Source organism: Hesperophylax consimilis, chromosome 23 (genome assembly GCF_061612785.1).
Source record: "Hesperophylax consimilis isolate HC1 chromosome 23, BYU_Hcon_1.0, whole genome shotgun sequence".
NCBI lineage: Eukaryota > Metazoa > Arthropoda > Insecta > Trichoptera > Limnephilidae > Hesperophylax > Hesperophylax consimilis.
Window position 1 is genome coordinate 30459843 of NC_142858.1, and position 16120 is coordinate 30475962.

The following is a 16120-nucleotide window of genomic DNA, read 5'->3' on the forward strand; positions in this document are numbered from 1 at the left end:
AAAGTTGATGTTATCTATGTATGAACGGGTCGTTTCTCCGACTCGTTTTACCGTAAGTCGGCTCGCATGTGAAACGAGCTATCAGCATCTGTTTTTCCTCGTCCATATAATTCGCGCCTCTTTAAGACCAGCATTAATAAATTCATTCCAACAGCCCCTACCTTAACCCGCCTCATAACGCTGCCCAACCGGTTGGCGACATAGTTTCTATGTATTTAACGTGTAAAGACAGGGGCGCTCTAGTGAGAGGTGTCACATAAAAAAATCATACCGCCGAATTTGAATATGGAGACTTACAAAAACTTCCGTCTGGAGCCAGTGAGACTATGGCATCCTCAAAGGAGACCTCAAAGGAGATGACGAGGAGGAAGGTGGGAGAGTACCTGGCTATTCAGATATAACCAAACACTAATTGTAAAATAGTGCAAATTAATTTTAATAAAATTTATTTGAACCCGCGACCTTCGGATTGCTAGTCGAGAGCCACCTCAAGTAGTTTGATATGTTTGGTGACTTAGCAGGAGTGCCCGGGTTTATGGGGTGAGGTTTGTTCGGTTCTTGGCGGCGGATGCGCTTGCCTACCAAATGCGTGGTGGGCCGGATCGATTAATCCTCTTTCAACGCATCGCCTTGCAACGCAGTAGGAGAGTTGGAATCTTATGTTTATCACTCGAACACACTGACCCCCAGAATACTACCCACCCATCCATACCTATTTCCTTCCCAGAACTCACTGACCTTCCTTTCTTTCAAAATACCCCCAACACAGCATTCACAAAGATGACATAGGCCTTGAGGGTTACGATTTTCCTTAGGGCCTCCTGTGTGGAGACGATGTAAAAAAATACAAAAAATAAACAACTATCTCGCTAAATCGTTGGCGGTGACTAATGGTAGGTGTATTGGTTATCTAATAAATGGCTCCCGGGGCGGCGGTACACATAATTGTAATAATTCTCGAGGGCTCTGATGTACAGACATTATGGCTCCTGTTGATTGACGAACATATACTAAAACATCGTTGGTTGGAATCGGTGCTTGAAATGACTTTAGCCATGTTTAGTAAAAAACAAATTGGAATAAATTTTTCAGCAATTTCAATTTAAAATTTGAAAAATTTAATTCTCACCAATCTAATCACCGCAATTTTAATAGGCACATATTATGGATATTACGCTTTGTTTCAACTTAATCATTACAAGAAACTTACGTCGGGAGAGATGGTAAAAGATACATTAAAATAAAATTTTATTCAATCAATGTTCAAAATTTCTCTTATAAAATGACTTAGACAAATCTCACCCCATGAACCCGGGCACCCCTGCTAAGTCACGAAACGTAGTAAATGATGCATTAAAGTTACATTTTTGTTTAATCAAGTTCAAAAGATTTTTTAAGCATGGATTTGACGTTTTTGAAAGTTCCATTTCAATATAAATACGCGTGAGGCAGTCTATCCTCTTTAAGTACAGAGTCATTTTCATAGAATATGGATGTTCTAACGGAATCTAAAAAGTACCACAACGCGCGCGAAATTGGCGGTTACAAGTTACAACACATGCAAGCGGTCAAGTTTGTCAGAAATATATAGATCAACAAAATAAATCGTGTAAAATGTATATGCGACCGAAAAATGGGCGTGGCTTACAGCAAAATCTCGATGACACAAGTTGATCTGTAGGGATTTACATATGTATGCCAGCTTGGGTAGTGGATCAACATATCCGGGGTGGATCAACAAATGCAAACGGATCAACATATACCTGGCGTACCGTCGCGCGAGATCAACATAGTACGAGAGGGGATATATATATATATATATATATATATATATATATATTATTAACTATTATGTGTCATTTCAAGTACCAGTCACTAGCATCCAAGTTATCGCAAATGAGCCACCGTCCATCGATGAGCTGTCAGCTAAGTTAGCACCCGTGATGTGACCATAGATGTATACATATTGTAAACCGGGCGTCTCGAATCTCATTTCACGTACCAGTCACTAGCATCCAAGTTATCGCAAATGAGCCACCGTCCATCGATGAGCTGTCAGCTAAGTTAGCACCCGTGATGTGACCATAGATGTATACATATTGTAAACCGGGCGTCTCAAATCTCATTTCACGTACCAGTCACTAGCATCCAAGTTATCGCAAATGAGCCACCGTCCATCGATGAGCTGTCAGCTAAGTTAGCACCCGTGATGTGACCATAGATGTATACATGTTATAGACCGGGAGTCTTGAATCTCATTCTTGAGGCAGAGAAATAGGGAGGGTAAGATTGTACCTAGTATCCCAATCGGACCAATAAACCTCCCTGAACAGATTCCAAAAGTAAATTTACAAAGAATACGTTACATTTAATCTGTGTAAGAGTCTCCAGTAACTAGAACTGCAAAGACAGTCCATCTCAGATCCATCTCTACTTCTGTGTTGCAAGAACGAGACGCCCGGTCTACATAATTTATACATCTATGGTCTATTCTAAAGTATAAAAGCAGACCATTGTTATGTAACTCGTAATTGCTTGAAAATAAAAATATGATATATTTTAATGGCAATTTTTATTCCAATATATAATATGGCTTCAAGATTGTTTATAATGTTCACAAATAACAATTTGTTTATCGTTTTCAATTAGGTACCAGTTACAAGTCTATGAATATTTTTGCCATATATAGACATAAAGATTCTTAAAGTAGAAAGAATTTTTTTACCTTTGGTTACAATATAATATATGAGAATGCAATATAGAAAACTTGAAGAAGTCTACATTAGTTCTTTAGATTCCCACAAGCAATGAGCAATTTAACAAAATAATAGAGTTTTAGAACAAGGAAACAAAAAATCTATTGAAGAATTTTTACTCCTACACGTCCACGACTCACCGGAACATAACCTAAACATGATCTTACAGCCAGCCGATGCAACCAACCCACTTGATGCTTTCTAATTCTTTCTCGCTGAATTTGGGAATTATAAAATTATTGATATGTTTTCTGTGACTGTGATTCAACAAATAAATGCTTTGGAAATACATTATAACTAAAGTGATGACAAAACTATTCCGTTAAAATTATGTTCCTCGAGTCTATCATTACTTTTGGACAAAGGTTTCAGAGATTTCTTTTAGCAGTCTTTCTTTTCACAATATCTATAATAAACTTAATTTCCTCTCAAGCATAGTGACGACACTATTTTACCTGTTCTTTTTTGGTAAATTCCCCTTTTTTTCAAAATACATGAAAAAAAAACTGAAGTAGTCAATAGCGAACCTCAATGTGGTCCGTTACAAATCAGAATGAAATAGCTCAATATTATAGATATAGCACATCAATTCGGTAATACGTATTTAACTTTTAATATTTCATTTGATTAAACCTTGTAGTACATGTAATACACATAATATATGAAACAACATTTAGGTAAATACTGAGTGATTATTTTGGTAAGAGATATTATATTATGTATTACGAATTAACCTTTTGATTATAATACTTGACTTTCTACTGACATATTATTTGTTATGGGCAATTTATTATCCAAGTGAACGCGAAGTAGAGGGGATGCCAGAATAGTGACAAACAACACATGAACCAAATGTTTACATAAAGAAGCCATACAGTTACCATAAGGTGCTTTGCACAACAAATAAATACATAATTAAAGGCCTAGCCGCTCCATGTCCCTCGCTCCTAATCGCTCGTAACGCATCACATACGCAATATAGATATGAACCTTTACTTCCATTCTAAATCACATTTATTGTTATCTAACACATATTATATTATGGAATCAATCCTAAAGCTGGGCTGGGGCTGTATTCCTCATTTACTGTTACTGTTGCCCCCGTTTCTTTTCTCTTCATATACATCTCTTCACATCTCATCTCATACATCTGCAATAGCATTAAGAGGAATTAATGTCTATTGATAAAATTAGAGACCACAAGCTTTAAGTAAACATAACATTGTAAAACAAACATGTTCTTCTAATGTAAATTCTTTTAATGTAATTATCGTGATGATTTATTTTAGATCAGTCAGTGACGTGACATAAGTATTATATATGTAATTACTTCTATTTGATTTGTGATGAAATAACATGCAAATTTTAAAAATTCTTTTCCACAGTGCTTTGTAACACATTTTGATTTTTTATAAATATATCTATAATCAATAAATAGTCAAATACATTTACATATATAACAGAAAAGGGGCACAAAATTCAAAAGTATGCAATCATACAATTATTATAGGTAACATTCGAAACAAAGGGTGCCACAAAACCAATGGGTCCACCCTACGGCGTAAATATCATAAAGCAATCACTAGAGGAACATTATTAAGTTTTCGTGTGGCTAAACAACAAATTATACTGAATTAAATCTAGACATTTGGCACAAAAACTAAACAAACAAGAATATACTTAGAAATATCAAAAACAATAATTGTAGGTGACTTTAATTTTGTAGTCAAAGAAGTCGCTCTCCACAGAAACCAAAATCAACTTTAAGATCTGGGTAAGAAAGCAAGTAAACCCGGTAATGAATCGAATCACTGAACACTCGCAGTCAAGTCTTATTAACTAAAGATCACAAGTCATGACAATTTATGCCACGTCACTGGTCGAGTAGATACGCAAGGGTCGGTCCCTTCCGCCCACCACTATTATAATATGTTCATTTTAAATAAATATAATTTGACAGAATTTCATTGATAAAATTGCCAGATAATATAAATATGAAAGTATGTTCGCATGATTATAAGTGAACACTAATGGATAATGGTTACATATTTTGAGTCCGCTTGGTTGATCTTTTACTGGAAAGGGTTTTCTGAAACAAACGAAAAGATTACTAATTGTCATAGAGAAATGGGAGGTTAAACGGTCAGTGTCAAAAGTTGATATAATATAAAACGTACCTGGGTTGATGGGCACCCGGGGTCTGAAGCCGCGGGTGCCGTCGGGGCCGCGCGGCTTGCGCACCACCACGAGGCGCGGGCCGGCCTGTTCCTCCAGTGAGGCGGTGCGCAGGCGGCTGATCAGTCTCTCGGGCCGGGCGGGTGGGCTGCTCTCACTGTAACAACATAATTACACACAATTTATGACATAATCTCGTAAATTAACTAAGAACTAGAACAGAGAAAAAACGGGTGATCCAACCCTTTTTCAGCTGTTAATATTCTGAACAATTCTGGGCAATGAGGAGTACATAATATATGGTAGTTAGTCCCAGAATTTTAGCACTGAAATAAATACCGACTTATAGTATCACTAAAAAAGGCAACATGTCATACAGGTAAATTAAATGATAACGGGAGCTGGATCTGTGACTCCTATTTCTTCAGTAAAATGAGACACATCGACTCTGAAAAAGGTAACTAACGATCACATCAACAAAGCCATGATTCTGTGGAATAAAGTTATTTTTTAAATACTCTGTTCATAGTTTTTGCCAAAACTTGTATTTTATTCAACAATGGTTTTGGTGGGTCATTATTTTTCAAAAAACAATTCAATTACCAGGGTTTGATTACATCCCATTAACAAGTTTTTTACGGAACAAAACTCGCGGAAACCGGGCGCAGTGTTTTTACTGTTAAGTTTGAACCTTCTGGCTTTGTGGCGCTATGACATCTAACATTGTAATTGCTTTAACAAACGAATTGCCGTTATCATAGTAGTCTGTCTCCCTCATTTCACAGTACTTCACAGCACACGAGAGAGTGCCCACGTTTGTGAGTGGAGCGTAAGTATTCTACATGTATTCTGTACTTATTTCTGTGCTATACAACTAATGTTATCTTGAATGTGCAGCACTAAAGCAGGAACCGTGCCTAGTGGCAGTTATAAAATGTCATGTGACATACGCACAACACGTTTGTGAGTGGAGCGTAAGTATTCTACATGTATTCTGTACTTATTTCTGTGCTATACAACTAATGTTATCTTGAATGTGCAGCACTAAAGCAGGAACCGTGCCTAGTGGCAGTTATAAAATGTCATGTGACATACGCACAACACGTTTGTGAGTGGAGCGTAAGTATTCTACATGTATTCTGTACTTATTTCTGTGCTATACAACTAATGTTATCTTGAATGTGCAGCACTAAAGCAGGAACCGTGCCTAGTGGCAGTTATAAAATGTCATGTGACATACGCACAACACGTTTGTGAGTGGAGCGTAAGTATTCTACATGTATTCTGTACTTATTTCTGTGCTATACAACTAATGTTATCTTGAATGTGCAGCACTAAAGCAGGAACTGTGCCTAGTGGCAGTTATAAAATGTCATGTGACATACGCACAACACGTTTGTGAGTGGAGCGTAAGTATTCTACATGTATTCTGTACTTATTTCTGTGCTATACAACTAATGTTATCTTGAATGTGCAGCACTAAAGCAGGAACCGTGCCTAGTGGCAGTTATAAAATGTCATGTGACATACGCACAACACGTTTGTGAGTGGAGCGTAAGTATTCTACATGTATTCTGTACTTATTTCTGTGCTATACAACTAATGTTATCTTGAATGTGCAGCACTAAAGCAGGAACCGTGCCTAGTGGCAGTTATAAAATGTCATGTGACATACGCACAACACGTTTGTGAGTGGAGCGTAAGTATTCTACATGTATTCTGTACTTATTTCTGTGCTATACAACTAATGTTATCTTGAATGTGCAGCACTAAAGCAGGAACCGTGCCTAGTGGCAGTTATAAAATGTCATGTGACATACGCACAACACGTTTGTGAGTGGAGCGTAAGTATTCTACATGTATTCTGTACTTATTTCTGTGCTATACAACTAATGTTATCTTGAATGTGCAGCACTAAAGCAGGAACTGTGCCTAGTGGCAGTTATAAAATGTCATGTGACATACGCACAACACGTTTGTGAGTGGAGCGTAAGTATTCTACATGTATTCTGTACTTATTTCTGTGCTATACAACTAATGTTATCTTGAATGTGCAGCACTAAAGCAGGAACCGTGCCTAGTGGCAGTTATAAAATGTCATGTGACATACGCACAACACGTTTGTGAGTGGAGCGTAAGTATTCTACATGTATTCTGTACTTATTTCTGTGCTATACAACTAATGTTATCTTGAATGTGCAGCACTAAAGCAGGAACCGTGCCTAGTGGCAGTTATAAAATGTCATGTGACATACGCACAACACGTTTGTGAGTGGAGCGTAAGTATTCTACATGTATTCTGTACTTATTTCTGTGCTATACAACTAATGTTATCTTGAATGTGCAGCACTAAAGCAGGAACCGTGCCTAGTGGCAGTTATAAAATGTCATGTGACATACGCACAACACGTTTGTGAGTGGAGCGTAAGTATTCTACATGTATTCTGTACTTATTTCTGTGCTATACAACTAATGTTATCTTGAATGTGCAGCACTAAAGCAGGAACCGTGCCTAGTGGCAGTTATAAAATGTCATGTGACATACGCACAACACGTTTGTGAGTGGAGCGTAAGTATTCTACATGTATTCTGTACTTATTTCTGTGCTATACAACTAATGTTATCTTGAATGTGCAGCACTAAAGCAGGAACCGTGCCTAGTGGCAGTTATAAAATGTCATGTGACATACGCACAACACGTTTGTGAGTGGAGCGTAAGTATTCTACATGTATTCTGTACTTATTTCTGTGCTATACAACTAATGTTATCTTGAATGTGCAGCACTAAAGCAGGAACCGTGCCTAGTGGCAGTTATAAAATGTCATGTGACATACGCACAACACGTTTGTGAGTGGAGCGTAAGTATTCTACATGTATTCTGTACTTATTTCTGTGCTATACAACTAATGTTATCTTGAATGTGCAGCACTAAAGCAGGAACCGTGCCTAGTGGCAGTTATAAAATGTCATGTGACATACGCACAACACGTTTGTGAGTGGAGCGTAAGTATTCTACATGTATTCTGTACTTATTTCTGTGCTATACAACTAATGTTATCTTGAATGTGCAGCACTAAAGCAGGAACCGTGCCTAGTGGCAGTTATAAAATGTCATGTGACATACGCACAACACGTTTGTGAGTGGAGCGTAAGTATTCTACATGTATTCTGTACTTATTTCTGTGCTATACAACTAATGTTATCTTGAATGTGCAGCACTAAAGCAGGAACCGTGCCTAGTGGCAGTTATAAAATGTCATGTGACATACGCACAACACGTTTGTGAGTGGAGCGTAAGTATTCTACATGTATTCTGTACTTATTTCTGTGCTATACAACTAATGTTATCTTGAATGTGCAGCACTAAAGCAGGAACCGTGCCTAGTGGCAGTTATAAAATGTCATGTGACATACGCACAACACGTTTGTGAGTGGAGCGTAAGTATTCTACATGTATTCTGTACTTATTTCTGTGCTATACAACTAATGTTATCTTGAATGTGCAGCACTAAAGCAGGAACCGTGCCTAGTGGCAGTTATAAAATGTCATGTGACATACGCACAACACGTTTGTGAGTGGAGCGTAAGTATTCTACATGTATTCTGTACTTATTTCTGTGCTATACAACTAATGTTATCTTGAATGTGCAGCACTAAAGCAGGAACCGTGCCTAGTGGCAGTTATAAAATGTCATGTGACATACGCACAACACGTTTGTGAGTGGAGCGTAAGTATTCTACATGTATTCTGTACTTATTTCTGTGCTATACAACTAATGTTATCTTGAATGTGCAGCACTAAAGCAGGAACCGTGCCTAGTGGCAGTTATAAAATGTCATGTGACATACGCACAACACGTTTGTGAGTGGAGCGTAAGTATTCTACATGTATTCTGTACTTATTTCTGTGCTATACAACTAATGTTATCTTGAATGTGCAGCACTAAAGCAGGAACCGTGCCTAGTGGCAGTTATAAAATGACTTGAATCAGTTTAACTACGGTCTAACGGCGACGCATGAGAAATACTTACACAACTTTAGTGATATTACAGGCCGTGGTCTTGTTCCTCTGGTTGGTGACTACGGTGAACTCGACCTGGTCCCCGGGCTGTAGGCAGCCGGGCGGGCTGCGCACTTCCGACGTATAAAACAGCAGCTTCTTTCCGTCCTCACTGTCGGGATTTATGATGAACCCGTATGTTCCTGGGAAAACCACAAATTTACTAATCAACTAGGATCAAGCACAAAACTGACAAAATGACACCATATCCAAAGGAGAGTGTTCTTCTTACCTTTGATTGTTTCGACTGTACCGCGCTTCTTCTTACGGACGGGAACAATGTTAGTGGCGCGATTCTGCAGATCCAATTGGAAGGTAACTGTATCACCATTACGGAATAGTTCCCGTTTGCAAGCGAGTCCCAGCAGGATGAATTCATACGAGTTTCCATTGGTAGCTTCAATGACGCCTGAAATAGAATAATGCATTGAATTAATACGTAATACAGTAGAACCTCGTTAATTCGAAATCCACGGGACATCAAAAATCAAATTTCGAATTAACGAATTCCCACGTAATTCGAAATTTTATGAAAAAAAAAAAAAAAAAAAATCGCCGAAAATCGATTTTCTCGGCCGCCTCTTCAAATCCAGGTGGTATTTTAGTTATAAATTCGTATTTAAACCAATTATTCATTAAATTCGTAAAAATGCTATATATTTACGCGTAAATCGAGATTTCGTTGCCAATTTCGGTCGCGGCCTACCCTTTAAATTGAGATATTCGTAGAAATACGATATATTTCCGCGTAAATCGAGATTTCGCGGTAATTTTCCGTCGCAGCCGGCCCTTTATTTCAAATATCTGAATTTAAATTAGTAAAAATACCATATATTTCCGCGTAAAACGAGAATTCGCGGCCGTATTCCGTCGCGGCCGGCTCTTTAAATTCAGATATTCGAAATAAATTCGCAAAAATACGATATATTTCCGTGTAAATCAAGAATGTGCGGCCGATTTCCGTCGCGGCCGACCCTTTAAATTCAGATATTTGATGTAAATTCGTAAAAATATGAAATATTTTCCCGTAAATTGAATTTTATCGGCAGTTTTTCGTCGCGGCCGGCCTTTTAAGTTCAGATATTTGAAGTAAATTCGTGTCATATTTTGGCGTGAATCGAAATTTTTCGGCCGATTTCCGTCGCGCCGTATTTTTTAACTCGGATATTCGAAGTAAAGTTAGTAAAAATACGATATATTTCCGCGTAATTTGAAATTTCGCGCCCGATTTCCGTCGCGGCGGGCCCTTTAAAATTCAGATATTCGAAATAAATTCGTAAAAATACGATATATTTACGCGTAAATCCTGATTCGCGGCCGATTTCCGTCGCAGCGGGCCATTTAAATTCAAATATTCGAAATAAATTCGTAAATATACGATACATTTACGCGTCAATCGAAATTTCGCGGTCGAGTTTCGTCGCGGCCGACCCTTTAAATTCAGATATTTGGTGTAAACTCGTAAAACTACGACATATTTCCGCGTAAAACGTATTTTCTCGGCCCTTCAAATTCGGATATTCGAAATAAATTTGAAAAAGTACTACATTCCAGTGTAAATCGATTCAGATTTACAAAATAATAATACTAATTAGGACGATGTATAACCACGTAAAAATACATTTTTCGGCGTTTTACCGCCACGGCTGACTTTTAGATTCAGATTTACGAAATATTATGATTTATTTTCGCAAAAATCAATTTTTTTTCGCAAAAATCGATTTTTTTCGAATTACACGAACAAATTTTCGTGCGCGGACAAAAATAAATTTCGAATTACGAATTAACGAATTTCGAATTAAAAAAAAATTTGTATGAAAAAATTTTTCAGCGGAAATTTTTTTGGCAAAAATTTCGAATTACGCGTTTTTTCGAATTATCGGGGTTCGAATTAACGGAAATAAATAAATAAATAAATTACATTTATTTATTTCATTTTTATTGGAATAACTTTCACCCGGCGTGATTGACGTCGGGTATGTCATACTTGACAAGTTTTTAAATGCAGATTATTTAAAGTTATTGTTGACAAGTATGCTGTAGGTAAGGGAGTGGGGGTGAGGTGCAGTGTCGATTAGTGTTGCGCCGGCGTCAGCGGAAGATACACACGCGCAAAGGTGGCTGGGGTATATCACACCCAACCTCGTAGTCTGTGTTATATTTTTATAGTATTCGTAAAGTTATAGTTATTTATAGTATTCTTTAATTCATTTTTAGATTATTTTTATTATTTTTATAATTAGAAGACACTATAATTATGTTGATAAACCAAAGAACATGTAATTTTGTTAGAATTTTATACAAAAAAATGTTAAACTACCAAAATGTCCTATTTCAAAGAAAATATAGCCACTTTGTTATTTCAATAAAAAAACGCTTCTCAATCTTAAACGTGTATTTTATTAATACTTTACAATTATTAATATCCCAAGAAAAAAAAATACTAAATACACAATTACGGTGTAAAAAATTCAGCATCAAAGATTTGGGTATCTTTTACCCGTCTCATAGCTGGTGTAACAATTCTCACCACATTCATATTGGGTTAAGTACTTAGAAGATTTTTTTCTTTTTATAATATTGATTACATTTTATGCTTTTGATTGTCCAACTAGGAAGGATTCCCGTTTTAGGACAGTCAAATTTACAGGTTTCAGGTTATCCTAGACGAATACAGGATTTAAGACTAGATAAAACAAGTATGTTAAAATGAAGATACATAGAGGCGTTCGTGATAAATAATTATCATATTAGATTTTTTAGTAACATTTCGGAATCAGTCCTGCCTAGATCCACCAACCATTTTGTCACTCTTGGACTGAAGTATGACAATTTATACAGTTTCAGCTGAGAGGGGATTTTATTATATATTTTAGGACTGAGATATGAGAATATTATTTGATAAGTTGCTCTGAGCAACAGTTGGAACGGAAAGGTCATTCCATCCCTTACTTCTGGTTATACCCATCTATGTAATATATCATTGAAGAAGATAATACAGTAGAACTTCGTTAATTCCAAATCCAGCGGACATCAAAAATAAAATTTCGAATTAACAAATTCCCACGTAATTCTAAATTTTATGAAAAAAAAAAAAAAAACAGGGAAAATCAAGTTCCTAGGCTGGCCCTTCAAACTCGGGTGGTATCTTTGGAGTAAATTCGTATTAATACAAATTATTCCCGTTTAAATCGAATTTTTGCAGCCGATTTCCGCCGCGATCGGCCCTTCAAATTCAGTTATTCTAGGCAAATTCATAAAAATACCACACATTTCCGCGTAAATCAAAGTTTCGCGGCCAGTCCTTTAAACTTGGATATTCGAAAAACACTTTATATTTATGCGTACACCAAAATTTCGCGGTCGATTTCGGCAGCGGCCGATCCTTTAAATTCATATATTTAAGTAAATTTCGTAAAAATACGTCAAATTTCCGCGTGAATCGAAATATTGCGGCCGATTCGCACCGGATCTTTTAACGCCGTAATCAATTATTTGAAGTAAATTTAGTAAAAATTAAGATACTTTTCCGCATAAATTGAAATTTCGGAGTCGATTTCCGTCGCACCGGATCTTTGAAATTCAGATATAAAATAAATTCGTAAAAATGCGATATATTTATGCGAAAATCGAAATTTCCATCGCGGCCAACCCTTTAAATTCAGATATTCGTAAAAATATTTCGTATTTCCGCGTAAATTGAAATTTAGCATTCGAATTCCGTCTCAGACGACTCTTTGAATTCAGATATTTGGTGTAAATTCATAAAACTACGACATATTTTCGCGTAAAACGAATTTTCTCGGCCCTTCAAACTCGGATATTCGAAATAAATTGGAAAAAATATGACATTCTAGTGTAAATCGATTCCGATTTACAAAATAATAATACTAATTAGGGCGATGTATAACCAAGTAAAAATACACTTTTCGGCGTTTTACCATTATGGCTGTCTTTTAGATTCAGATTTATTATTTTTAAAAAAAGTTTTTCGAATTACACAAACAAATTTTCGTGTGCGGACTAAAATAAATTTCGAATTACGAATAAACGAATTTCGAATTTCAGAACTGGGGATGACGTGGAGTCTTCTGGGACTCCAGTGTGAAACAGGATAGCCGAAGGTATAGTTGACCTGGTCGGCAGATGCGCGGGAGATGCAGGCCAGAGAAGATGTCGCAGGGCCAAGGCACAGACTGATGAAAGTGACGCTGGGTCTAGGCGTGTGGGGAGCTTAGGCCAGGGATGATATCCGGGGCCAGGGTGCTGATGTAATCCCGCGGAGTCCAGCGGCCGAGGGCGAGGGCCGGCCATAGCGGCCGCTCATTAAGCAGCGGGCGTTCGTAGGGCAGGTTGGTCACTTGTAACTGCTAATTAGTGACTGACTCGATGCGGCCCATTTTATAGCCGCCCAGTGCATCGAGAATATTCTGGCGTGTAGGTAGATGCGCGGTACCTACAATGGTTCGCTAGGGGGGTTCTAGATTCGATGGTTTTCGGCGAACATTCCCGAATATTTTAATAGCATACTGTAAAGATGAGTTAGAGGCATCGTCCTTTATTTATATTTTTATCCTTTGTTATTTTTTAATTCATCATAAGTTAGAGGCGTTGGCCCGGTAAAACGTAGATCATGGGTTCGATTGATACCGTTACCTTTTTATTTTTCTGTGTCTTGTTCTATTTCATGTTCCGTTTAGATTTATTAGTATTGTATTCTTCTTCAATGATTTATATATTTTTAATTTCATGCCCAGCCAGGCTTTTACATGTTTTTTTACCACAAAGAACATCTAAATGAGCCTAAAACAATACTGTACAATGCAAGATGGAAAAAAAGTGAAAAGTACAATAAATAAAATGAAATAAGTCGAAGCAGATCTATACTATACTAGGTCAATTTGCTTAATTAGATTTTATGTTCTGCTCGCTGTTCTAAGTCTACTAAGCATGTTTATATTTAGTGACTGATGTGTTAAATATGTCAACAACATCCTTATAATTATTACTCAAAATCTGCATAAGGCGAATGGGAGTATACAATTGTGATTCCGTATTGGAGGAGTTATCGTAATTGTATTGAATGTCTTTGCGTCAGTTTAACAAACTGAAGATGCCATAATATTTACCGCTTGAAAACTATGTAAAACCTTCCATAAAAAAAACTAATGATTAAAAACCTGCCCTGCCATTTATATAAGCGTAAAAAAAAAAAAAAGCTGAAAAACCTGCCCTACCTATAATGGGATTCTAATTCTCTTATCTGTTTGTCTCGTCCTAACAAAAGCGAGAAGAGATCTGCTTTCATAAAATTTGTAGAAATCAACCTTTGCAAGCATTTCCTATGAAAATGGCTAAAATATTAGCTAACTAATACTACATGAATTTACTTAAATGCAAAATTAAATAAATTGGCATAGAAAAATATTATACATAAGATATTTATGTACTCAGCAAAACTCTCAACATGTTAAGAGATTTTACGTCTTATTTATAAAGAAAATGTAGCGTAACCCTGCTGGAAGCGATGAATTTATATGAAGTAAAGCCATCTATATAATATAACCAACACTCTTTGATAGAATTCGCCTCCACACATCCAGCCAACTAAACTTACTAGACTGTTGATATTATAAGAATAACGACATACCGTTTACTTGGGGCTGTTCAGAGTTGAATGGCTTAATGACTTTAGTGACGAGCCCCTGCAGCTGGTGCTCATTGCGGCGGGCTCCCTTTGTGATCGGGCGCAGCATCTCTGCACTCCCAAAGCTGTTGGACGAAGATCTGGCGGTTGCCTGCTCACCGCCGTCTTTGTTAGGATCGTAAATCTCCCCATCGAAATTGCTATAACATTCAATACAACAAAGCTCAAATGCATATACATATTATTTTTACAACACCAGGACACTGTCTTATCGAAATTCCCCGATTCCAAGACTTCAGTCTCGGAAATAAGTACTATATTTCATCTTAAAAATAATCAATATAAATATTTTTTATTTCAATTCTTTTATATATCGAGACACAAATAGACATCTATAATTTCCGCAATATATATATTTTTATTTTGAATATCTATTTATGTGAGACTTCTTATCATTTTTACTAATGTATCTTATTTTATTATATGCTTTTGTTGTAACATTCAATATTTTTTTTCTTTTTTCGTTGTATTATGTTTCCTTTATTGTTTTAATTTGGTAGAATTTATAATAACTGTGATACTCTACTATTAAACTTTGTAGTGTATAAAAGCCCATTAGGGCGTGTAATAATAAATAAATAAAATTTAGGTAAATTATGGGCGCAACAATGAAGATATGGATGCAGAACTGTCATGAATCTTGTGAATGCCAAGAGTCACAGTCCTACCTAGATTAAGCTGGAGACAGGAAATCAGTAGATACTATGTAAATGTGACAACTACGACTTACACAATTTTGGTAACATTACAGGCCAGAGATTTGCCGTTACGGTGGTTGGTAACCAAGATGAATTCCACCACATCTCCGGGCTGCAAAGAGTTGGGAGGACCATTGACATCAGACATGTAGAATAAAAGTTTCTTGCCCTCTTCTATTTCAAATGACAGGAATCCGAATCCACCTATAAAATAAAAATGATTTAGTCATTAAGAGGAATACACACGGGAAAAGATTAATAATAATGTCAAAATTATAGTTCAATAAACTCTGCAATATTATTATTAATTCGGCAGCATTCATATCTGAATTCACAGTAATAGAATTGTTTTAAATGCAAAGTAAATCCTCTGTTCTCTCCAAACAAGAATCCAAATGAGCTTTAAATTGGTTTACATTAGATGCATCGATGAAGTGTTGTGTTAGTTTGTTCCAAGCATCTAATACTCTATTTGCAAGGAAGTGTTTCCAAGGATTGGGATGCAAAATGTGTTTTGTTCAAAAATAAGTAAATCCTCTGTTCTCTCCAAATAAGAATCCAATCCATATATGGAAAGGTTATTCCAAGAGAGGTCGCACATAGGTTTTGTATATTTTTAACATTGTGTCTAGTGTTAGGTTCCCATTTCAAGTCTTCTGATATGGTCAGATGTAACTTTTAACTACTTTTAGAGGTGTTCCAAGTCTGTGTGCAAGCTTAGT

The 16120-nt window shown here is 36.6% G+C and overlaps 1 protein-coding gene across 2 annotated transcripts in view; it reads right to left on the reverse strand.

Annotated features, from left to right (window-relative positions):
* Nucleotides 1-2081: 2081 nt before the first annotated feature.
* Nucleotides 2082-16120, reverse strand: part of Unr (cold shock domain-containing Unr) — a 36875-nt gene continuing 22836 nt past the window's right edge. For both annotated transcript variants that reach the window (XM_089646123.1, XM_089646122.1), the window contains exons 14-19: nucleotides 15431-15602; nucleotides 14644-14840; nucleotides 9226-9402; nucleotides 8965-9136; nucleotides 4934-5088; nucleotides 2082-4845 (exon numbers count right to left, since the gene is read on the reverse strand). In XM_089646123.1, coding sequence (XP_089502249.1) covers nucleotides 4829-4845; nucleotides 4934-5088; nucleotides 8965-9136; nucleotides 9226-9402; nucleotides 14644-14840; nucleotides 15431-15602 — 890 coding nt within the window. In that variant the 3' untranslated portion in view covers nucleotides 2082-4828. The remainder of the gene's footprint in view (nucleotides 4846-4933; nucleotides 5089-8964; nucleotides 9137-9225; nucleotides 9403-14643; nucleotides 14841-15430; nucleotides 15603-16120) is intronic.